The 26,511-nt window shown below is 48.8% G+C and overlaps 1 protein-coding gene across 10 annotated transcripts in view; it reads left to right on the forward strand.

Annotated features, from left to right (window-relative positions):
* CASK (calcium/calmodulin dependent serine protein kinase) overlaps positions 1 to 26,511 on the forward strand; it is a 2,777,982-nt gene that overhangs the window by 2,186,946 nt on the left and 564,525 nt on the right. For all 10 annotated transcript variants that reach the window (XM_069636511.1, XM_069636508.1, XM_069636509.1 and 7 more), the window contains one exon: positions 7,268 to 7,353. In XM_069636511.1, coding sequence (XP_069492612.1) covers positions 7,268 to 7,353 — 86 coding nt within the window. The remainder of the gene's footprint in view (positions 1 to 7,267; positions 7,354 to 26,511) is intronic.

Consider the following 26,511-nt stretch of genomic DNA (forward strand, 5'->3'; position numbering starts at 1 on the left):
CAGGACAGTTAGGCCACTCCAGCGTATTTGATTCCTACCGCAGTTATCTCTCAAATATGTAGCACATCTCTTAAAACAACTCCTTATATCTTCAAAATCCCATTCCATTTTTAGAATATCATGGTCACTCAACTCATTTTCTATGATTTGGAAAGAAACCGATCTCTGGAAGATGCATTGAGAGACAAGCATGTAACCAATATGCACCGTTTGAGAACCGCGCCTCCACGTGTGATGAGCCTGAATATCACAGGCGACCCGAACGTTTAGAATAGATATGCCCCAGTTATTCATCAACGTTAGCCAACCAAAGCCTCGATTTCTGGAAAGAGATCAGCGTTTTGCATCGGTTATTACATTTCCATTATCAAAACATGAGAAGTTAAGGTCACCACATATCAAAAACTGCATTGGAGTTAGAGCCTTCCAACCAGTTGCTCATTAGTTCCTCTACAGAATCAAGGAAAATAGACTGAGGCAATCTGGCAGGATTCCAGTATAGATTAAATAATAAAAATGAACCTAACCCATGGAAATGAAAAGGATCCCATATTGTTTCCACTGCCTGCGTGTAAGGATTGGGGGATTTTCATTAGAAAGCAGAAATACAAACACTATTTTGAACACCTATTATGCCTGCATATGGTCTACCTTTTAGATTTTCTTCTGCTGGATTTAAAAACTGTTGGTACAAATCTAACAGGGGACACGTTATTGATATTTTATTTGCATCGCGCTCGTACACATATGTTGAGCGAGACTAGGCAAGGGAGGGGAACAGGGGAGAACAAAAACAACGATCTTGTTAGGCCTAGTGACATTGAGAATGCGCAAGTGCATGGGAGAAGGGTAAGTGCAAAGGAGGTTGGGAGAGGTGGAAAGTGATGAGCAAAAATAAAATAAATAAATAAAACAAGAATAAATAAATAACAAAAAGCAACAAACGGTGGTAATGAAGCCAGCAAGTGGCAAGTGCTAGGAATAAGGCAACAGACAGGTTGTGTCTGAATAAGTGCAGAAAAAGAAAAGTGGGGGGGAGGGCGGGGGTTCAACTGTGGGGTTACAGATACAGACCCCAGTGCAGGGGATTGGCCGGAGGCAGTCCGGGTGTGTGGCAGTGTGAGTAGGTACCTGGGCCCTAAAGAACAGAGGGAGAACAGGTGCACGATGCAGAGACCGAACAGATCAACAGGGGAGATTAATAGCAAAGTTGATAGCAAAGTTTCTTGAAAGAGAAAAATGTCATGCTGATCGAACTTAAAGTTTGATAGTGTGGTCTGAAAAAGATGGGAAAATCCTTGAGGTTTCCAGGAAATGATCACAAAGTTCCTGGAATCCTGTCTTGTGCTCTGCTGTTGTTTAGGTATATGGAGAGCAACGGCTAGCCAGGACCAGTTCATGTCCGAATCAGATGATATATTACATATCTGCACTTGAACCTGTCGTTGATTTGCTTCTTTTGCTAAACAAGTGATTGTGAGAGGAAGAAAACAAGCGGTGTTAGTCAACTCCTTAGAATTGTGATTCACTTGATACTGTTTGTGGAAGAAGCTGAAATCAACTTCAGTTCAATCATATCCACGTGAAAGCGGGTGAGGCACTGCGTGAAGTAGAACTAGGATAACAATTCTAGAGTTGACATGGATGAATACTCTATCCATTGATCTCTCATCAACTAATTCAACTTAGTTGATATCTTGCTTTGAAATCGCCCTCAAACTCGGAATTGAATGTAACAAAGATAGGACTTTGGATCTATTCAAAGTAGTACTCTTCTGAGAGTTCAACATTTGTTCCAATAATAAGCATCTGGATTTAGAGTGTTCAGCTCCACATCGTCCTATCTCATATACAACCCTCCACTTTTCTCTTCAAATCTCTGCCCATAGTGTCTGAAAGACTGTGGTCATATTTACTATGTGTCTGTTTATAATTCTGTACAGTGGATTTAATAGAAGGTCTATCATTAAGCAGATGTTGTTGTTGCAAGGTGGCCATAACAGGGCTTTATTTTGAATATGTGGTTGCCCTCTGTTGCTCTAGCGTCTGAAATGCATTGAACTTTTTAACTATCCAGTGAAGCAATAGGTAAGTGTGTGGGAGGGACTGGCATGGTCGTTTGGGACAATTGTAGGACAGTTTGTAAACTCACAATTTCTCTGTTATGGTTACCCATGGTGGAATAGTGTATTGCACCACTGCTGTGATAATAAGAGATGGATTGTTAGTTGAATAAATAGTGATGGCTAAAAGGTCATCACAGTCCACTTCATTGCTGGACAAGGGCAGAGTTAACTCCAACAAGTAGTTTTGATCATTTGTTGTGATTTCTGGACTGGCATCTCTTTGTTTGGATCCCCCTTTACCTTATTTTTCTTTGGCTGACTTGTGTGAGCTAACCGTCCTGTCCCGATTCATATCCAGCAAAATAAGGAATGAAGACATTTATGGGAACCACACGTGTTCGAAATTCGAGTATATTTCATAATCTGTCTTTTTGTTCTTAATCCCTTCTTACCACCTAATTTCTTTTTCCGCCTTTGATAAAATATTGAATAGTTTAGCACATCGTTATTAATTTCAGGTTTATTTGGTAGACCCGACAGTGATAAACTCACATTAACTGAATGTGGAGCTGCTTCTTCTACAGTAATGATGTGAACCAGCATCAGAGAATCAGGATAAACTAAGTCCAACACTTTTGTTTGAGCTTCGTTCACAATTAGGACCTTGTGCCACAGACCTTGACTAGGTTTTCTTTCTTGGAAGTGAGCTTGAAGTCTCCTCCTATATGATGTGGAGAACAAGAGGTAGACACTCATAGTGCGGCTCAAATTGAACCATGTTTGGTTGACTGAGGGGATGGGTGTGGGTATAATGCAGTCTTGTCGCCGTTATGTAGCCCTTTATGGAGGATATTTTCGACAATGGAGTGGTTAAAAGAGAATTATGGTCTTTCATAGTAGGGTCTATGTACCCGACTGATTAAACCAAGGATGATAACATGATATGCATTGCAAACAAGGCATAGGATCCCAAAGGTGGACCAGAAGCATTTGGCCCTGTTTGTGATGGCAAGGCCAAGGTTAAGGATGACAAACTAGAAGAATGATCTGAGTCCTTTGAAGATGAGTCAAGTAGATCGGGGATAGACCCAAAGATCCTTTAGGGCATACACTTAATGAGGCCTCCTCCACGTTAACCATGTCACCAGCATTCCGAATTTGGGCAGTCAGAATTTACCCTTCAGAGTCAGGAGTAACACCTGATAAGGGAGCTGTCGGTTTTAGCCGAGTTTCCATTAAATCGGCCATTGTTTCTGTACGCATTTATAGGTCGTCCAGTATTTCACTTGGTGACAGTACTGAAGCGCCCTTACCAGCCGACTTGCCATCCCCAAAATCTGAGTGTTTGGGTAACGGGGCAGTTGATTTAGCAAAGAAAGTAGGTATCTTTGCGTTGGGAGTCATTGTAAGGCCCAACTTCCCTAGCTGTATCGGTGTTGGAAGAACAGTTGAAAGTGGTGGGATAGAGTGATTCCATCAATATCCGACAAAGGTTCAATTACCTCCAGACTCGGCACTGTGGTGTACGTAGCCTGTTTCGAAGGTATGGAGTCCGTACGGCTAAGCAGGAAGACGTGTCCCCCAATGACTCGATTAATGCGCCAGCCTCTAGGTCTGTAACAACCTAGCTCCACAAGGCATAGGAGAAAGTCAGGCTGAGAACGTAAATCACAGGGGGAAACCACGATAGTCATAAAAGGCTTTCAACCAAACTGAATTCACTAGGCTAAAAGCTAGTTCAAAACAGTTATTGATCTCTACTTGGTGGCAGACAGAGGTAAATGTACTAAAAGTTGGTGTGTGCACAAAGTAGTAACCCCTAGACTTACTTTTTGGTATACAAGACGCGTTCTTAATTCCTTCAGGACGGGACGACTCCCGATATGCCAGATTGCCAGTCTGCGGGCGCAAATCATTTCCAAAGCACTACCTCTCTCTTCCTTTTCCCTCTTCCTCCTCCCCTTCCTTGTAACTTTGCCACACCGCCTCACTCCTGACCTTCACACCGCTCTGCCACTCTCTGCTCTGGAGCTCCCCACATGGTTTCTAACTCCCACACCAATCAACTGTTGCATGCTTTTTCAATAGGCCTGTGGAGCTCGGGTGAATAATTTTGTCATATTGGTAAGGTGTGTTGAAGGGTGTGCATGTGTTCCCGCGATTATTCAGTGCCTTTGCGAACTACTAAAGAACCTGGTAGCTTACATTGCAGAGTGTACTTGACCTATGGATACCCTAGCCAAGCTTACAAGCTGTCTGCCATTAGCTTGTCCTCCTATTTAAAGTCTTTCAGTTGTATGACTTCTCGTGTCCTCCTGAGCTCTTCTAGTGCCAGTGGACAGGAGAAAGTGGAGTCCAGAGTGTTTCCTTAGAGCAGAGCTCATAACCTCTTCTCTCTTGAACATGATTTCAGTTTTGCACAATGTAGCTCATCGGGCCCAACAGGGTCAGTTCTGTGAGCGGCTCGCTTCTGGTTTGGATCATTTGTCATTTCATTCTTACTCAAGTTATTTCCATGCACTAACAAGATTTCCATGGCATCAGGAGTTCATCTATATGCAAAGGCTATCGATATTTCGCACCCGGGGCCTGCATCACAGAGCAGGTGGCTGACGCCTAGCATCCGGATTGCCCCATTCCTGCTGTCTACCCAACAGCATGTGACTTCTCACATCTGTTTATAATAGTGGAACAAGACTCAGGCCTGTGCATGGGTGCCAGTGGTGGTGGCAAGTAATATATTTTGCAAATTGTAGATATGCAAGTTAAAAAGTGGCAGTGAAAGAATGCAGCGTTGGCGGACGCTGCATGTTACATTAAACTGTTCTTTTGGGCAACTCTTTGAACCACACCTGATGGATTCTAATACTCATAAAGTAGTCAAAATGCTCAGTTAAGCCTATCTCAGACCCAAAGCCCTTAAGGTCTTGCGTAACAACCCTCTGTCAACACGATCAAGTGTTGTATGCAAACTGCACAAATCGTATCCTTGTCACTCTTAACATACTTGCCCATTCTCTGATACTGATTGAGGGCCTGCTCAACTGTGAAGAGGCACTCACGAAATCTATATTGAATGTCCATAGTAACTTTAATATGTGCATTTCTTTGTGACATGTGGTATAAATGCACCCATTTAATTCGTGGTGATGTCAATAAGGGAATTATGGTGACAACATGCAAAGTAATTTACTTGAAATCAAAATGTACCTCATACCAGTACAGAGGTGGTCACCCGGGTCAGGCAAAAGAAATATACAGATGCTGAATGAGCTCAGGAGATGCAACCTCGTTTTCAGTATACAACTCATTCTTTCTCCTAGACTCCTTTATTTAATGTTTAAACTGTTGAATGCTCTCACCAGTGCTTGCTGAATGATTTATAGCATCTCCCACTGCTATGACATTGAAGTGGTACCCAACCAGATGTTGTCCATACCCATTTAGCTACAGTTTGTGAGTATCTGTGGCTTTTCATGGACTTTTCGTTGCCATAAAAGGTCTTCAAGGCAGACCTATGGACTATCCAGTTTTCATTCTGCATGCATGACCTCCATATTGCTACGTACAGACCAAGTGCTTATTTTTCGACAATCTATTCCAAATCATGTAGGGCTTAAAAGCTGTCATTGGATCATCATTGAAGAAAAGGTTACTTACTAGAGAAAGTCCTTTATTTCTAGTCAGTCTCTGTGTCCAACTCTCCATACTTAGTGTAGAGCTGTTTTTCTTTTTTTCTTTTTGTTTGTGTCAATAGCAAACTAGTTTCATGTAGATGATATTCTGGCTATTGACTCATGAATCAGTTGCCTAGATGAAACATTATTCTCAAGTTTGTTTGGGTGATGTGTATATTCCTATGCCCCCTCTTTCTCCTTTGCACTTTTCTCTTTTCACCTTTGTTGTATGGATCAAGTGAAGAGTCCCTCATCAGAGTTATAGCTCCGTTTGTTGTCCTGTGGTAACTCCTGAATGTTTTCCTCTCCATTGTTGTATCCTTTGCAGTGACATTTTGCTCAGTTTGGAACAAGGTACAACAATGATAATTTATTATGATTTCCTTTTACTCTTCTCCCAAATGTCGTCCTGTTATGATGTTCCACCTTCTCTGCGTTCCAGTATTTCAAACTTGAATTTATTTACATTTTACATGCATCTGGCTTATTGTATTGCATATTCTCTTACTCATATTTTTCCTCACTCTTCCACCTTGTTCTCTGGGTCCTGTATGACCCCAATTTGAGTAGGCACCCTGCATGTTATACCCGGCTTCCCCATCCCTGGCTATCAGTCAAGGCCACCTTTTTGGAGTAGAGGAAGTAACAATAATATCATTAGATCCCTTTTTTGGCTCTTTGTTTCAGCCCAGAAAAACTGACGATTAGTCTTGTTCATTAGTGCTGCTCTTTTCTCGTGCCGGCTGTATCACTAGACAACTTTTGGGCCCCTACAACAATTGAAGCTCTTCATTCTAATGGGCCATTTCCAGACACTCTGGTTGTCCCATCCACACAAGCTCATCCTGGATAGTGGGACTTCAATATCTGAAACTGCATGCATGTTGATGCTTACTCCAACCTTGTGTGTGCATTTTTGGCCAAGTTCACGAGGACCCATGGAAGGGTCTGTATTTGTGAGCTTGGTGTGGCTTTGCTGGCCCTCAACGACTGGCTCGAGATTCTCATTCCTATTTTGTCATGGTGGCACCTACGGGATGAATACATTTACAGCTGGTCTATTACTTTTCCACCTATTCTTTTTGCATCCCTCTCACAGTGCTAGCCACGGAAATTCTATGTGGGTTCCAGCGAGTACCTAAAAGCGTCCACCATATTTCATTAAATTGGAAGTAAGAATGCAACATGCAAGGGTTCAGAGGGTGACACCAGTCATGTACAAAATGTTATTTTGCTTCACAGATCGTTCAGCTATTCGTCCAGCTATTGAGCACAGTTTGGGGCCTTTCAGTGCCAAGTTTAAAATGACCGTAAACTGCTAAGGAAAGGGATCTAAGGACCCCAAATGTAGTTAATATGGTACATTTTCCTTTGCAGAATTATTTTCAATTGTTATAATATGTGCAGAGAAGAACACATTTTACAAGTTTTAATGTAAATGTTTTACTTGCATGTTTTTCAATAGGGTAATTTCTATTTTCATTCTCCATTTCCAATTAAGAAAAATACCATTTCTTTCTGCAGGAACACTTCACGTTGGTGATGAAATCCGTGAGATAAATGGAATCAGTGTAGCAAATCAAACAGTGGAACAACTTCAGAAAATGCTTGTGAGTACTGTGATATCATTTTCTGTTGACAGCCTTTAATAGTATTTTAACACAACATATTAGTTAGCTTTTCAAGATGACATTTATAAAAAATAGTTTTGTCAAGCTGACATAAGACCTCATTCCAAGCCTCACCGAAGAGGGGTATTGAGTGGCATGGATTCATGGGTATACCCGAGTGTGCTGACCACTATTTTGATATCACCATATTGTGTGTGTGTAACCTCCATGTCGTCTTTTTTTTTTTTTTTTTTTTTTTTGGTTCAATGCGGTTTTCCTATTTAACTGTCCAGCAAATGGGGAAGATTTTCGGCTCAGTAGTTCCTGGCGTGTTGACATTCTGACTGGTCATTGAATGCTAGGTTCTGCAAGGCAGTGGTTGGGATGGTATCTCCAGGGAAGCAGGAAGGGAGTAACTGTGTCATAGTGACTGCATTATTATTGGGCTTCTCCATCAATGAGAAAAAGTCACCCTAGTGCCAAGCACTTCAAAATAATTCCTAGGAGCTGTCTTAAACACAGAAGAGGGGTTGATCTTGCCATCAGAGGAAAGAGTGCAAAATGTGTTACTGCAAATACCACATTATCAGGCCGGCCGCCAGATAAGGGTGCGCAAAGCTAGCGTTTAATAGGCATGATGGCATCCTGCATTTACCTGGTTCCCCAGGCATGCCTGCGCATGCGTCCCATGCAAGAGTGATTGGCGAAAAAGTGGTCAGTGGGACGATCTAGTGGTCGTTTCGCCAACACTTGTACAAAATCTTCGCTGGTGGACAAGGGAAAAACTAACGAAAGAAAAACCCTTCTACGATCTAGAGGTGCAGGCGGTTGTCACGACGGACGCCTCACTGGCAGAGTGGGGGGTTCACTAACTTCACCACACAGCTCAGGGTCTGTGGTCTCGCACTGTAGCTCAGAACCACATCAATCTGCTAGAACATCTGGCAGTATTCAAAGCCCTCCAGACATTTGAACCCCATTTAACAAACCTATCTGTGCAGAACCTAACAGACAGCACTACAGCAATGTTTTAGATCAACAAACAGGGGGGTACACGTTCTTCAAATGTATAAATACTTGCGCAGCAAATTTGAAAACGGGCACTCAAACGGAAGATGTTCCTGTAGTCTCAACATGTTCCAGGGGAACTCACCTCTCTAGCAGACTCATTGAGCAGAGACCCCCTACCAGAGAAACACGAGTTGCATCTACACAAAGGAGCCGTAGAACACCTCTTGTCTCAATGGGGTTTCCCCACTATAGACTTATTCACCACAAGCAAAAACAGTCAATGCCCAGACTCCGCGTCCAGGGTCCCCCAGCCAGGCCCCAAGGGGAACGCCCTATGGATGAACTGGTCAGGGACATTTGCTTACGCTTTTCCCCCCAAAACCTCATAAAGAAAGTGGTGAATAAAATACACAAGGAACCGATGACACTTATCCTAGTTGCTCGTATGTGGGTAAGGCAACCATGGTATCCACATCTGCGCAAACTGGCGATGTGCGATCCCATCAAACTCCTGTGCCAGTACAACCTACTCACCCAGCACGAGGGACTAACAGTGCACCCACAGCCTCACTCAATGAACTTGGTAGCATGGCTCCTGAAGTCATAGAGTTCGGCCTTCTCAGCCTGCCACAGAGGTGCATGGATATCTTGAAAGAATCAAAGAAACCGAACACTAGGCACTGCTACTTTGACAAATGGAGAAGATTCGTAATTTGGTGCCAGCCTAAACAAATCAACCCCACAGAATGTAACACACATTCTAACTTATATGCTCCATTTCCTAGATGCAGGATTAATTTAATTTAGCATTTATATAGCGCTACGAACCCTCGGGTATCTGAGCCCTGCTTATTACCCACAGTGTGTGGTGCTCATTTATTGACCTCGGAAGGATGGAAGGCTGAGTTTGGCCCTGCCGTGAATCGAACCTGCATCAGCGGGTTCTGCACAGATGTCAAAGCGAGTGCTCTACTCGCTGTGCTATCGGACCGGCTACACGATTGCATTTAATTCAACTAATATTCAGCTCCCTAAAGGTCCACCTGGCAGCTTTGTCAGCCTCCACGACCTCTCATAATAAGGTCTCATGGTGGAAAGTACCGATCATCAAGGCATTTATGGAAGGAGTAAAGAGACTCCACCCTCCAATTTCTAACCCGCAACCAGGTTATGACCTCAATGTGGTACTTGCTAAGCTCATGGGACCCCTTTTCGAACCTATGCACAAGTCTAGTCTCAAACACCTGACTTATAAAACTGCCTTCTTACTGGCTATCACCTCCATAAGAAGAGTTAGTGAAATTCAAGCATTGTCAGTGCAGGATCCTTTCTTTGTTGTACACAAAGACAAGCTGGTTTTACGTACTCTCCCCTAGGTTCTCCCCTGAATTCATCTCCAAATTTCAGTCGATTGAGCTACCAGCTTTTTTCCAGGAGCCCAACAGCTTAGCTGAGGTAAAACTCCACACACTAGATGTGAGGAGAGCGGTCCTCTACTACGTAGACAAGACCAGACCGCTAAGAAAAACAGATCAATAGTTTGTCTCCATAGCACCAGGCAGAGAAGGTGACCGCTTATCTAAGAATTCCATCTCTAGGTAGATAGTCAGATGTATCCAGCTGTGCTATTCCCTATCAGATAAAACCCTGCGTTTTACACCCAGGGCTCACTCCACTAGAGGCACAGGAGCCACTCTGGCTTTCATTGCAAATGTCCCCTTAGACAGTATTAGCAAGGCAGCTACATGGAGCTCTGTACATACTTTCACTCAGCACTACTGCATTGACACTCATTCCAAGATGGATACACAAGTTGGACAATCGTTTCTAAGACATTTATTCGCTCATAAACCTCACATCCCACCTCCTTCTGCCACTGCTCGCTAGTCTATGCACAGCATGTGAGCTAAGCAGATTCCACAAGCCTCAGAAGGGATACATTACTCACTGTAATTGTATTTCTGATGCTTGTATCTGCTTAGATTCACATGCGCTCCACCCTTCCTCCCCTCAGAGAGAAGGCGCATGGATGCTTATGAGCTTGTCTGATACGTATCTGCTTGGATACAACTGTACTCGCGCTACACCTCGTGCTACCTCATGTCAGAAAAATAACACATCTGAGGGACCTCGACACGTGAGGGATCATGGGTACAGTGGACGTCACACTAGGGATAGTATTACTGGCACGTCCTGTCAACGTCCCTTTTTGAGTTTCGAAAACAACAACTGTAATACTCTGCAGATTCCACTAGATGTTGGCCTATGCACAGCATGTGAATCTAAGCAGATGCAAGCATCAGAAATCCGATTACGGTGAGTAATGTATCCCATATAGCACATCACTACGCCCCATGCTTCAGTTCCTTTTTTTCCGCGTGCTTGCACTCTGCATTGGGAACGCGACTTCAAGTTTTCTCGACTTAAAAAAATATATATTCCTTTCCCTCAGAAAACCTAGACATGATATCGTCTCACTGGATTTCGGGCTACAAGCGATGCCGCGATTGCGAGGCCAAAATGTCAGTAACCGACACCCACGACGTGTGTCTGTGGTGTCTAGTTGTTGGTCACGATACAGAGGCATGCAAGTCATGCTAAAAAATGCAGCTGAAATCCCTATGTGAGTCCCGGGAAACTGGCCTTTCGTCAACCGTCTGCCAAATCTCTGGCATGGTCTCTCGTCCGGTCTTCCAAGGCAGAGACTGAGGATCCCACACCCGAGAGGGGGAAAGAAAAACATTGCAAAAAGCCCATGAAACGGTCCCATTCCAGGAGCCATTCCTTGTCTTCCTCGCGGAAGAAGCAGCACCACCACAGTCATCGGCGTCAGTCCAGCTTGTCGGAACGAGGTAAGCCCTCGACTTGGGCGACCACTCGGGAAGAGTGGGAACGTTTTAAAACTTCTATACTTTGACTGTTTAGACAGCAAGCTGCTGCAGGTGCTGCTCCAGCCCCCGACCAGCAAGCTTTGGCGGTGAAAGTGGCACTCGGTGCTCCCGACTCCAAGTCAGCCACTCCGTCAGCGGCGAAAGAACCATCGGCATCAAAAGCCATCTTGGCTTTGAAACCTATTCTATCGGCGGTCAAGCCCTCAGTGCCGACAGGCGGCGATGGTACGTTTATATTGTTGTCAAAAGCAGGGTTCTTTGACACGATGCAGTCCATTTTCAGCATCAATGACCCCATGATCAAGTCGACCCCGTTTACACGGGAGCTAGCGGCATCGATTATTTTGACAACTAGGCCGATTTACTGGGCCTGGCTCAAGGTTTACAGGATGCTAGTGGCCTAGATACTTCCCCAGACCTTGAGTTGTAGCAAAACTAGCCCTATACTCATGCTAATGTCAAGTTCAGGGCTCTGGTTGACAGCGTTGTTGACATCCTTGGATTGAAGGTGTTTACCACACCTCTTCAAGAGTATGAACTCACTGATATCTTGGGCGAGGATCTCACAGTTGAGCATAACATGCCATTTAACCCAGCCATTGCAGACCCTTTATCCTCCTTATTGCAGCACCCTTGCACTATTCCCCCAAATGCCAATTTTTCAGGGAAGTATAGGTCGGCAAGAGGAGACACTTCTTTCCTCTCCACACACCCTTCCCCGCAAGGGCCTGTTATTCCACCAGACCTGTGGCATCCACTTCCAGTCTGCCTCTGGACAGAGAGGGAAAGAAATTGAACGCATTGTCCAGAAAGGTGTTCACCTCTGGCAGCATGATGCTCAAAGCCACAAAAATAGCCAGCAGAAGCTGTGGAACATGCTGCTGAATGCATCCCTGAGGGTGCCATGTGGGATGGATTTTTACAGCTGGTGGAGGATGAGAAGGAGGTAGCCAAACAGTCATTGCAACTGGGCCTGGACGTAGCAGACTGTTAACTGATCAATGGGTTCAGCAGTGGTAATGAGCTGGCAGGCCTACCTGAAAACTTCTGGCTTCTCCCTGAATGTTCCGAACAGGCTGCTGGACATGCCCCTTGAGTGAGACATGCTTTTTCGGTCAAAAAGCTGTTGAATCCTTGGAGAAGTTTAAAGAATCCAAGTTGGCTACTAAATCACTGGGCCTAGCGGCACAGCCGGCCGAATCTGCCTTTGGCTTCGCCACTAGATGCAGGGGCTATCGCGCCTTGAAACACTTGTGTATAGGCGCGTTATAAATGCCATATTATATTGACGTTACGTACCCTTTGGCAGAAAGACACATGCTCCCACAAGCCAGGCAGGGTGCCCGCACCCTCTAAGCTGCTTTGATTTCCCCTCCCACGATGTACCGGTTGGTGGACAATTGGCAGGGCATTGGCCCCAGTGGCAGGAGATAACATACGACGCCAGGGCCCTGCAGTTGATTCAGTGGGGTTATTGTTTGCCATTTCTAAAAAGACCACCAGACAGACCCCCATCGCCCCAATCCAACCAGGACATGAGCTCTCGGACGAACTGAGAGTCCTCTTGTCAAAGGGTGCCGTGGAAGTGGTACCTCCCAAACAGAGAGGATCAGACTGGTATTCCCGGTATTTCCTGGTACCCAAGAAGGGTGGAGGTCTCCGTCCCATTCTGGACCTCATGGCTCCAAAAAAGTTCCTGAGGAAATACAAATTCAGAATGGTGACGTTGAGAGAAATTCTCCACGCTCTCGAATTTCAGAATCGGCTTCAGGGCCCACTCAACCAGAGTGGTTTCGGCCTCTATAGCCCTCCAAAGAGGGGTTCCTTTTAGGGACATATATCGGGCAGCCACTTGGTCATCCTTGCATACATTCACCAAGCACTATGCCTTGGATGTTGCACAGGGAACAGATGCACGGTTTGGTAGGGCGGTTCTTTAGAATCTACTTTTTTAAAACGTTCTGCCCTCTGTTATTCTAACTGCTTGGGGAGTCTATCAAGATGAGGAATCTTTCCTCCATACTGTATGGGTGTCCCTTGCGAGGGACTGGAGAAGGAACATTTTTCACCAGAACAATCTTCTTCCCCTTTAAATTTAGAGTTGCGCGGCCCTGGGAGCATGCGCTCGCCTGAGTTTGCCCACCAGTGGCACGCCTCAGTCCCCTTTTCTGCGTCGATGGGAACAGGCCAAATTCACCAGTGCTCGCTCCTGGGTTTGACTTCGGCCATGTAAAAGCCACGCGCTCTTCCCCCGAAATACTTCTATCTTTGTCTTTTTCTCTTCATTAGGTACTTGGTCCTCCGACGCCACGCTCCCTCCGGCCCTCCCACCGGCACCCATAGTCATTCCTAGATAGGCTCTGGTGCCTCAGGCCTCAGCGCAGCCCTCGCTATCCCTGCCGGCTCCTCCGCAGGCAGTTCCTCAACAGCCCTTGCAACAGCCACCGGCTCCGGTCTCCACACTGCAGCCCACAGCGCCCAGTACCCCTCCACCTGATCCAGATCCTCCGAGCACTCAGGTGGACACAGACGAGGAGGAGGACCCCGACACGCCATCTTCAGCCAAGGCCTTCCACGAACGCCTGGTGGCGCTGGCCGAGTATTTGGGCCTTCCTCAGCCCGATGTCGAACAGCCCAAGGAGGGGGTCTTGGCAGAAGTCCTCACCCTAAGACCCCCTACCAAGATGGGGGATACTGATGCAGAAGGACGTTGTGGCCCTGGCCAAAAAGGGGTGGCTCAAGCCGCACCCGGCCCAGTCTGTCGGTCAACGCCTCAATGCCAAGTACAGGCAGATAGAGGGGAATACACTCTTGCTTTCACTGCACCCTCAACCACACTCTTCAGTGATTGCTGCGGCTCACTCTACTCTAAGCCTGTCGTCCTTGGCTTCCTCTTCCTCAACACTGCTAGGCAAGGAGGAGAAGATCTTGGAGGCGTACAGGAAAAAGCTGTACTCCAGCGCCTCTTTGCACCTGCGTCAAGCCAATGCCGATGCCATGCTGGCAGCCGTTAACCAAAGGCTCTGGTGGGAAATTGCGGACTTCCTCCGGAACTTCTGCCACACAGCCAAGCTTGCTGCAAGGCGGGATTAGGAGAAGCCAGGCTGGTAGCGCATGACATCATGGAGTCCATGGTGGCCCATATCGATACCTATGGCCAGGACTTCAGCATCGCCACGGACATGAGAAGGACGGCCTGGCTCCGGGCTACTGAGTTTAACCCTGACATCCAAGAACGCATATTCGTCCTTCCATTCGAGGCTAGTGACCTCTTCCACTCCCCGACAGATGAAGAATTAGATCAAAAGAACTGCTCGCAAACCGCAAAGTCTTTATCTATTCTTACGAACGGCACGCCTAAGGTGTACACCCAGTGACATCAACGCTCCGACAAGGGCGGACGTCTGGAGAGTTCCGGGGCTTCCAAGAACAGAGGTCCAGACAACCTAGTTCGCACCGGAGGAAACAACAAAAGGGGGGTCAGGGGCTTTTTCCAATCCCCCTCCTCCGCAACAGCCTCAGAGGGAAAGAAGCATGAAACGCCCCTTCGGGTCCACGTGTCTCCAGTGGGGGGGCAGGCTTGCCTTCCACATGCAATTTTGGCACCAAATGTTTTTGGACCCCTGGATCCTCTGCAGTATCCACAGGGTACCGCCTGCCAGTCACTTCCTCTCCTCCCTCTTTGCCTTCTCTCCCACAGATTGGTACAGCAACTCTGTTGGCGTGGATCCGCTCGCTCGTCGAGAGCCAGGCAGTGGTGGAAGTCCCAGCCTCCCAGCGAGGTTTGGGCTTCTATTCCAGGATTTTCGCCATACAGAATAAGAACCAGGCTGGCCTGAGGGTTGTGTTGGACCTTTCCACCATCAACCTCTCGCTTCCGCTACAAAAATTCAAGATGGTTACGCCAGCACTCATTGCAGAGACACTGAACGGGGTAGACTGGATGTGCTGCCTGGATCTGAAGGACGCGTATCTACACGTCCCTATTTGGCAGCCACAACGGTCCTCTCTACGGTTCAGGATCATGGGCTGCCATTTCCAATACAAGGTGCTACCCTTCGGCCACAACTCAGCACCCGGGGTATTTACCAGGTTAATGGCCCAGGACCAACACGTGTACCCATACCTGCTTCAACTCAGGAGGGCATTCTCCACACCTCCTCCGCGCTTATGAGCACACTCCACGACCTGGGGTTTATGATCAATCTCAAGAAGTCTTTGCTGCAACCCATGCAGAGCCTGAACTTCCTGGGACACCAGCTCAGAGAGAGGGTTTCCTTTTGGAGGACAAGATCATGGTAATAGAGAGCCACTACTCACTTCCTCTCTAGGACAGTGACGTTGGCCTGGTGGTTCCAACACCTGCTGGATATTATGGCCGTGGTCCTGTTGGCCGTGCCCCACACAAAACTCAAGATGAGGAGATTGAGAGGGCGCTAGAGAGCCGTCCAAGATGGCGGCCTCCCTGTGAGCTCCGTGAAGCTCCCCCGAGATCCTGATCAATCGCAGCCATCGTGATGGTGATATGAAGCCCTAACGCCAGCAACATTTAGGCGAAGCGTTTACGAACCCGCCTCTAAACACACGGTGGAAAAGACACCCCCTCCTCTTGCAGGCCTGAAGACGCGGCCTCCGCTCAGGCGCGGAGGGCCGGAGGAGCGGGAAGGCAGCCGGCTGGGAGGAACCTGCCTCCCGATTACAACATCCGAGTGGCGCCCACTTCAGGATAAGATCCGGGACCGCCGGATGGGCCCTGCGGTCACCGCTGCATCCGGGTACGGCCTGAAGTGCGAGCGGCCCAACACCCACACCAGGAAGAACGTAGAGGCAACTGGCCGCGACCCGCGGGAGCCCACGTACGAGCGTCCTGCACACCCCTAAGCCTCATACACACGCACGGCAGGCAGGCTGAATAGCCCTCTCTCCCCCGTGCGACAAGCAAGCAAGCGACACAAGTCTTGTGGCGGCATTGGCCCGGAAGCCCGTTCACTAAGGACAGGAGAGCTGCAGAGGGGGTCCCGAGGCGCGACACCAGTGTGCACGTCGGAGGGGACAGAGGGGAACACTCGGCAGCGAGCGGCACCCCGGACTCGAGCAACAAAATATAGCGGGGAGCTCTGGTCGGCCTGGGGTTCGGAATATCATATTGAGGTACCCTATACAGTCTTGGTCCCGAAAACCGGCCACATCGCTTCCGGGGACACAGCCGGCCCTATCCACAACAAGAATGGGGAAAACCAATAGATCACAGAGAAAGCTGACCTTTGAAAGCTGCTCCTCTACCAAAACAGGGCCCCCCAACAGTAGATCGCAATCCCCCACCCAGGACCCACCACATAACGGAGAAGCAACGCAGGACTTCGACATCAGGGAGATACTACCTGATCTTAAAGCCGGCATAGGTGGCCTAGGAAGCAAATTGGATACACTCTCCTCCAAAGCAGACCAGCTCCAACACCGGTTGGACAAGCACGCTGACCGGCTGGATGCAGTCGAGCAGAGGGTCTCCGACCTTGACGACGGGGCGTCAGCGCTGACGACCAGAGTGTCCTCACTCGAGACGCAAATGAGAGCGGTAATGGCCAAAAATGAGGACTTGGAAGGTCGCTCCCGGCGCAATAACATAAGGATTGTCGGAGTCAGAGAGCACCAACTGACTTCCAAGATGGAGGACCACGTGGAGAGGATCAGCACTGACTAATTTGGCCCAGAGATCATTTCTAAGCTTTTTGTAGTTGAAAGAGCCCACAGAATCCCTAACTCAACACCTATCCCGGGAGCGAACCCGCGTCCCATCATAGCGAAGCTACTAAACTATAAGGATTGAGACGCAAACCTCAGGGCCGCAAGGGACAAAGGGGACCTATTGTATGAGGGAGACAAGATACAGTTCTTCCCGGACTTCTCACAAGCAGTCCTGACTCAGAGACGGTCGTTCACAGAGGTGAAACGCAGGCTGCAAGAAAAACAAATCCAATATTCGATGCTGTTCCCGGCGAAACTTCGCATCCAATTCAAGGGAAAAACTCAGTTCTTTAGCACGCCTGAAGAAACAAGCGACTACCTGGTTCGTACTGGCTGCAGGCCAGTCCAAAATAATGGTCTCCCATAAAGGGGACACCGACCAAGAAGAGACCCGCCATAACGTTACCTCCGGATGCAAAAACTAATCGAAGGCGTCCATTTTCCATCGACACAATAACTTCACCATCGCGAGATAAAAGTGTAACAGTGGGAGGGAGCAAACCTCCTCTTGGAGGGCTACCAGCGCCCCTTGCACAGCAATGTTGACAGTTTGTTTTATTAGGGACTGTTCGTCGTGGGCCAGTTGTGGGTTGCCCACTCAAGGGAGGGATACAAGTTCAGTACGGCCGCCTTATACCCCGCACTCCCATTCCACAACGATCACGCTACACGAAGCAGTCAGATCAGAAGCCAAGTCCTCCAGTCACTCATACGGATCAAACCATCAGTCGCATTATCCGGACCTGTCAAACTTGAACTCACCAGATCGCTCTGATGACAGTGCCAAAACTTAGTCGCCACCTGGAACATCCGTGGGGGCAACCAGCCAGCGAAAGCAAGGGGAATCTTCCAGTACCTCCGCAGACACAAAATCAACATTGCCATACTGCAGGAAACCCACCTCTTGCCACAGCCGGAACTGCACTGGGCCAAATCCTGGGGCTGTCACAGGTACTTCTCATTGTACTCTTCCTATGCCAGGGGAGTCGCAATCTTAATAGATAGAACGAAAAATTCAGTGTAATGGACTCGCAGAAAGACTCTGAGGGCAGAGCTCTGCTGGTGAGGGGGCTAATCGCAGGAAAGGAGGTAATAATTGTGAACTCCTATGCACCAAATACTGACAGCCCAAACAACTTTACCTGGGTGATGTCCCAACTAGGAAAGGCCAACGCAGCAACCATTATATGGGGAGCGGACCTTAACACACTGATTGATCCCAGACTTGATAAATCCCACAACACAGCGGGGAATCCGTCCAAAGCCAGTGCTCCAGTTCGGGAGATCTGCCAGACTTTTGGCCTTTCCGACACCTGGAGGCACCACAACTGAGACGCGAGGGACTACACATTTTACTCCGCTGTCCATAACACTAGCTCCCGGATTGATTACATCTTGGCGTCCCCCCACAGCCCATTCGAATGGGGGATGAGTCAAATTTTACCACGCACCTTGTCTGACCACTCAATGGTCACTCTCGAGGTCTCCCTAGCGAACACAGCAGTTCCCAGCCTTAACTGGAGATTCAAACCAGGCACACTTACCGACGCAGTTTTCGCAGGCGAACTGCGCAAAGAAATAATGGCCTTCACCGAGACAAACGAAGGCTCTGTTGACTCACCAGGTACCATCTGGGAAGCTCTGAAGTGCTTCGTCCGTGGCATATGCCTAGCTAAAAAAAAATGGCATATTAAAATGGATCCGCAAAGAGTTATCGGACAGTGAACAACGTCTGAAGACACTAGAGCTCCAGGTCCTCACGACCCCAAACCCGCACACCCAAGCCAAACTGAAGGAAGAACTTCTGAAGTTCAAGGAAACGGCCGAACGAGAGATAAAATTCTTGGGTCGCGGTCTCCCGGTCCGACAATATGGAGAAGGACAGAAACCAGGCGCTTTGTTAGCCCGGCTGCTGTCGATGGACAGAACCCCGACTCGAGTTGAATGCGTTAAAGACTATCAAGGGTAGGGAGTGTACACAGAGGAGGACATTGCTCTCACATTTCGGAACTTCTACCAGAAACTGTACAGCTGCACAGGTATCTCAGATCCCAAAGCTATACAAGAGTATCTCGACGACACCCAGTTGTACTGGGTGGAGGCAGATCTACGAGAACCTCTGAACGCACCACTGACTGAGGAGGAAATTCTGGAAGCAATAAAATCCCTCCCAAATTCGAAAGCACCGGGCCCAGATGGGCTCATTGGAGAGTTCTACAAAGCCCACGCCTCCATCCTCGCCCCACTCCAGCTTCGCGTTTATGGAGAAGCAATCGAGCGTGGAAGCCTTCCCCCCCACACTCCGCAAAGCTAACGTTATGGTGCTGCATAAAGCCGGAAAACCCGCAGATGTCTGCGCATCCTATAGGCCGATCTTCTTAATCAACCTGGACCATAAAATCCTAGCCAAAATACTCGCATCAAGGCTCCTCCCTCTCATGCCAGCTCTGGTGATTGGAGACCAGGCCGGATTCATCCCGGGACGCAATACCACATACGGCATCAGGAGACTGTTTGGAGTCATCGAGGCCGTAGATCCAACGCTACAAGCAATTGCGGTAATGCTCGACTCCGAGAAGGCGTTTGACTCTGTAGAATGGCCATTCATGATGGCGACGCTTAAGCAAATGGGCTTTGGCAGTTTCTTTATCAAGCTAATATCGCTGCTATGTAACGACCCACAGTCATATGTCACTCTAGGAAACACTAGATCCACGAGTATATCATTAGAGCGGGGAGCACGACAAGGTTGCCCGCTTTCGGCCCCGATATTCGCCCTTGTTATGGAACCCCTGGCATCGAGATTACGAGAAAACCACATGCTCCGTGGTATTACAGTGGGCCCCCACAGGTTGATTCTCTCTTTATGCTGATGACGTTGTATTGTTAGTCAGTGACCCCCAAGTGAATCTTAACCCTGTAATGCGCAAAGTGATAAGATTTGGCCAAATGTCAGGTCTCAAAATTAATAATTCCAAATCAGTAGTATTCCCCGTGACTCCCAATACAACTGAATTTATTGATGATCATGGTTTTAAATGGGAGCACTCTAAGGTGCGCTATTTGGGTATTTACATGTCACGTAACCATCAGGAGATCTATAAAGATAATTATGTGCCACACTAAACTCCCTGCAGGAACGCATACACAGGTGGAAAACGCTACCACTAATGCTTTGGGGTAGAACGTCCTTGACTAAAATGGTCATTCTTCCTAAGCTTCTGTACGTATTCATAAACATCCCTTTACTCTTCCCAAGATCCTTTCTCCAGAAGGTCAAGTCGGCAGTCGTAGAGCTAATATGGGCGGGTAAACCGGCATGTGTCGCGTATAACACACTAGTTCTACCGACGTCGAAAGGTCGTCTAGCGCTCCCAGACATAGAAAAATACTATAGGGCGGCCCAGGCTCACTTCCTGAGCTTCTGGTATAGGACTCACTTTGTTCGCCCACACGTGCAGGTGAACGAGCCCTGGCCTCGCCCGACTTGCTAAGTGCCGTCATAAGTCAGATCCCAGTTCCATACAGCACGCTCAACACAGTCTTGTCTACATACGCAATCTGGAAGAAGATGGCGGCCAAATACGGTGTAGACGTAAGATTCTCCCCGCTTTTACCTATCAGATTTATTCCTGGTATCCCCCTCACGAATGAAAAAGTATTCCTGATATGGGCCGACAAGGTTGATGTCCACTCCTTTGGAGACCTGTTCCCAGAGGGCACTTTTTTAACCCCACAAATGGCCAAAGACAGGGGCGAAGACACTTCCCTTGATGTATTCCTTTACTTTAGACTACGTCACACCTTACACAAAATATTCCCCTCATTTCCCAAACAACCCCCTACTTGGGTGTTATTGCAGAACACGATTCAGGCGCAGGGGAGGTTAGTCTCGTTGCTATATAAATCCCTGGTGGTCGATATTGGGAAACCCAACCCTAAAACACAGCTAAAATGGGAAACTGCCATTCATGAAACGATACCCACGGTGGACTGGTCCTATATCCTATGTCAAACTCAAAAGGTCGCAGTAAACACCCGCTATAAACTAATACACTTCAATTTTGTACACCAAACATACTATACCCCAGTTAAGAAACACAAGCTCACCCGGAAACGTCGGCCCAATGTGATAGATGTGCAGCGGCCCGGGCGGACTTCCTCCACCTAGCATGGGACTGTCCTGGCGTAAGGCGTTTCTGGAACTCGGTTTTGCAAACAATTGACGACCTCATAGGCGAACAGGTGACCCCACTACCACTGGGGCCCCTTCTGGGTCTCACCAAATACCTTCAACCAGCAGCACGTAAATTAGCATCACTTCTTCTGGTGTTGGCTCGAAGGAGGATCGCCATGTCATGGAGCCGAGGCCCACTACCCAAAATCGAAGACTGGAAAAAAGATATAACATACTGCCAGGACGTGGAAAACAAATTTATAAGAAGCCTTCCACTGCATGCACACACCCCCTGCCCCCCCGACATCTGGGGACCATATATTGCATACCAGCTAAATTGTAATGAATCTTCGGACTCCGATTCAACTAGTACCTGAAAGGAGAGTATGGAACTAAGATCCTCAACACTACACTGAATTTTTAAATTATCAGACTCTGATGAAAGACTGTTTCAGACATTTTTTCGTTCTGTGGGGGTGGGAGGGAAGGCGGCCTTGAAGGGGAACTCGAGATTGGGTAATGTTATGTTATTTTTCGTCCTTCTATCTTCCCTACATTTCCTCTCTTGCCCCCCTCTTTCCCCCCCCCCCTCTTCCGTTTTTGCCTTTTCCAATGGTTTCCACAGAGCACCATGTTGGTGCGTTTGTATTAAAAATTCAAAAATAAAGTTTAAAAAAAAAAAAGATGAGGAGATTGAAGCTGCACTTCGCAAACCCATGGAATCAGGAGAGGGGTTCCCAAGCGGAGCCTGTCGACATTCCTACATCTCTCCACCCGTTCCAACAAGGGGCGGGCCTTCGGCCGGTTCCGGGGCCTCCCAAGAACGACAGTCCAGGCAGCCGGACTGTTCACTGAGTCAACACCGCCGCAAGCAACATAAGGTGGGGAATAAGGGCTTCTTTCAGTTCCCAGCCTCAGGGAAAGAAGGCATGACCCTACCCTCCGGGTCCACGTGTCTCCGGTGGGGGGCAGGCTTGCCCTTCATGCACAGCATTGGCATGTAAGGTTCCTGGATCCTATCAGTGTCCTCGGGTTACCGCCTACTGGTACCTCCCTCCCCACCCTTCTCCCTTCCACTCTCACAGATTGGGACTACAACTCTATTGGAAATTCGATCGCTCGTACAGAGTCAAGCAGTGCAAGAAGTCCCAGCCTTCCAGCGAGGGCATAGGCTTCTACTCCAGAATGTTCCCCATACAGAAGAAGAACCAGGCTGGCCTGAGAGTTGTATTTGACCTTTCCACCCTGAACCTTTCCCTTCCGCTTCAAAAGTTCAAGATGGTTACCTCAGCACTTATTGCGGAGACACTGTGCAAGGGAGACTAGATGTGCTCCCTGAATCTGAAGGACACATACTTGCACGTCTGATTTGGCAGCCCCATCGATCCTTCCTGAGGATCCGAATCATGGGCTTTCATTTCCAATACAAGGTTCTACCCTTTGGCCTCAATTCAGACCATAGGGTCTTTACCAGACTTATGAATGCAGTGGCAGCACTTCTCAGGGCCCAGGGGCACCATGTATATCCATACCTAGACGACTGGCTCGTCGGGGCGAGATCTCCGGAGGCGGTCCAGCACACCGCCTCTGCCCTCATGACTACGCTACCCGAATTGGGATTTTCCATAAAGCTCAAGAAGTCATAGCTTGAGCCAATGCAGAGTCTGGCCTTCCTGGGACTCATCTGGGATACAAGCTTAGAGAGAGTTTTTCCCTCAGAAAACAAGATCTCAGCCATCAAGAGGGCCACAAGCGATTTTGACACCAGGGAGGTGACCTCAGCTTGGTGTTACCAGCACCTGCTGGGACTCATGGCAGCATTTCATCTAGCTGTGCCTTACACAGGGCTCAAAATGAGGAGATTGCAGTTGAACTTTGTGGCATCATGGAATCAGGAGTGGGGTTCCCAGGCAGAACTCGTCAGCATCTCTCTGGTTCTCCACCAGGACCGGGCCTGGTGGAGCATGAACTGCAACCTGAGGATAGGCAGACCATTCCGTCAACCAGCCCCACAGGTTACCATCACCACGGACTCTTCCCTGGAGGGCTGGGGAGCTACCTTGGACAACCACAGAGTTTGGTCCCTTCAGATACGGGAGGCACATATCAACTGGCTGGAGCTGAAGGCCATCTGGTTGGCTCTCAAGGCCTTCATACCGCTCATCAGTGGCAAAATTATCCTCATTCAGACGGACAACTCCACCAGCATGTATTATATCAACAAGCAGGGTGACACCAGGTCCCCTCCTCTATGCACTCTGGCGGTCAGCATGTGGGAATGGGCCCGGGCAAACAACATCCACTTGACGGCAATCCACCTCCCAGGGGAATCGAACCTGGAGGCGGACAGGCGCGGACAATTACGAATGGCAATTTAACGATCGGGTCCTCCAGGGGATCGTCAACAGATGGGGTCATCCACAGGTGGACCTCTTGGCCACATGGTACAACCAGTTCGCATCCTGGCAGGGTCAGGGTCCCGGTTACCTGGGAGATGCTTTACAGATACAGTGGAACTGCATGAACGCATATGCGTTCCCTCCCAATCCCCTTGTACACAGGGTGATCTGCAAGATAAGGGAGTCCTGGCACCTCAGAGTCATTCTGGTAGCTCCTTGGTGGCTGGCGAGGCAATGGTTCTCAGAGCTGCTCAGCTTGTCGGACCAACCTCCGAATCACCTTCCACTGGGCCCAGCTCATCTACTGTCCCAGCAGGGGGACAGGGTATTCCACCACGCAGAAGTTAGCACTTGCAGTGTGGTTCCTGAACAGGTCACATTAAAACATCTGCGTCTTTCCCAGGCTAACCTGGACATCATACAGGGTGCTAGGAGCGATGCTACCAGGAGCCAGTACAAAAGCAAATGGACTAGGTTTTGCCACTGGGCGGAGTCCATGGTGGTCGATCCTCTCACATGCTCATTGGACGACGTACTATCCTTCTCTGCACACCTTGCATATTCAGGAGTGCAAATCGACACATGCTGCACCTATTTGGCGGCCATCAGTGCTTACCAGAACTCAGAGGAGGAGGTATTTGCATGCTCCAACCTGGTGGTGAAAAGGCATTTGGCAGGCCTCACCAGGCTCTACCTGCCTATCAAGAAGCCACACACTGTATGGGACCTTAATGTAGTGTTGGGCGCCTTAGCGCACAACCCTTTGAACCAATGGTGTCCACGGACATCAGGCTGGTCACCATCAAGACAGCCCTCCTGGTGGGTCTGCACGCAGGGTCAGCAAAATTCAGGCACTAGTCGCTTCAGAACCAATCACTACTTTTCACAGAGACAAGGTGGTCCTTAGAACTCACCCTACTGTTCTACATCCGGAAGCAGGGAGACACCAGATCCCTAGCCCTGTCCAAGGAGGCCCAGGATCTGTGGCACTAAGCCGTCGCCCATGGGATGTTTCTGGTGCCCTTCCATCTAGCAGGAATAAAGAACGTCATCGCCGACTCACTCAGCAGGGAGCTGCGTCAGGATCAAGTGGATCGACTTTTCCAACGATGGAACAAACCCCAGATCGACCTGTTTGTGACGGCGACAAACTCCAAGTGCCGGAGGTTCGCCAGCAGGTTTCCCCAGCCGAGGAGCATGGGCGATGCTTTCTCGTTCCCCTGGGACGTCCTGTTCCTGTATGCATTCCCCCCCGTTGCCGTTGCTGCTCCGACTCGTCAACCAACTCAAGAGGTCCCGGTGCAGGATGATCCTCGTCGCACCGGTGTGGCCGAGACAGATCTGGTTTCCGGACCTTCTGGACTGGTCAGCGTCCCCCCCCCCCCTCCCCATTCAGACTGTCGACAGACGCAGATCTTCTCTCCAGAGAAGGAGGCGCCATCCTCCATCACGACCCGGAGTCGCTGAACTTGCAGGCCTGGCTCCTGCAGCACTAGAGTTTGGAGGGTACGATATCCCAGCGGACTGCAAGGTGGTGCTTGCAAATGCCAGGGCATCCTCAACTCTGAAGCGCTACGGACTCAAGTGGAAGAGGTTCTCTGTCTGGTGCCGTGCACAGAAGATTAACCCTCTGCGAATTACGGCCCCTCAACTGCTGCCGTATCTGCTGTCGCTGGCCAAGGTGGGCCTAGCTCACGCTTCAATCAAGATCCATCTTGCAGCGATTTCCCGTTACACCAGAACTACAGGACGGTCATCCCTGTGGTCTCATCGCCTGGTGAAGGAATTTATGAAGGAACTGTTCCGATCGTTGCCGCCGGTGAAGGTTCCGGCCCCGGCGTGGGAGCTCAATGTGGTGCTGACCAGGCTCATGGGGCCGCCATTCGAGCCTCTGCATTCGGCACCATTGAAATTTCTGTCGTGGAAAACAGCGTTCCTTGTGGCCATCACCTCTGCACGACGAGTGGGAGAGATCCAGGCCCTATCCTGCAAGCCTCCATACTTGACTTTCCACGAGATGAGGGTGGTGCTGATGACACACCCCTCCTTCATGCCCAAGGTGCCGTCAGACTTCCACCTCAACGAACCCTTGGTGTTGCCAGTTTTCTTCCCGTCGCCTTCGTCGCGGGCCGAGAGGACTTTGCACTCGCTGGATGTAGCTAGAGCGCTGAAGTTCTACGTGGACCGCACAAAGAGTTTTCGGAAGACATCACAGCTTTTTGTGAACTTTGGACCTGTGAGTCAAGGGAAGGCACTCTCAAAGGCTTCCATTTCCAGATGGCTCTCCGGCTGCATCATGCACTGTCACCGGTTGGCAAACCGACCATGGCCCAGCCGTTCGAGAGTCCATTTTACCAGAGCGATTGCTGCTACTACGGCATTCTTGTCTGGTGTGCCCCTGCTGGACATCTCCATGGCTGCTACGTGGAGGTCGACGCACACCTTCACGAAGTTCTACTGCTTTGACCGTGATTCCAGGGAGGAGTCCAGAGTCGGCCAAGCAGTGCTGCGCAACCTGTTCACCTGAAGGTGGGCCTGGTGAGGAGGTAGGAGTTGCTTAATGTTGAGTTTATGTAATGCTTAATGTTGAGCCTTGCCACCTCCTGTGGTTGTTCATGTGTATACTGCTATGTATTCTATATTCATGAGCATGTGAATCCATGCCAGACACCATGCTGGAGAAGGAACAAGTTACTTATCTGTAACTGTTGTTCTCCAGCATGGGTCTGGCATGGATTCACATGCGAACCCTCCCTCCTACCGCTCTGCGGCTCTTCACTTGGTCATACTGCCACTTTACGAGGACGAGCTACCAAATCTGAGGATGGCTGCCAGGGGCGGGGCTTAGGGAGAGTGCAGTCATTGGCTGGGGGCAGTATGACCCAGAGACCAGTGATTGGTTACTACTAAGAAAGACAGATCAGAAACTAAACTG

Source organism: Ambystoma mexicanum, chromosome 7p (assembly GCF_040938575.1).
Source record: "Ambystoma mexicanum isolate Mex_15411 chromosome 7p, UKY_AmexF1_1, whole genome shotgun sequence".
Classification (NCBI taxonomy): domain Eukaryota; kingdom Metazoa; phylum Chordata; class Amphibia; order Caudata; family Ambystomatidae; genus Ambystoma; species Ambystoma mexicanum.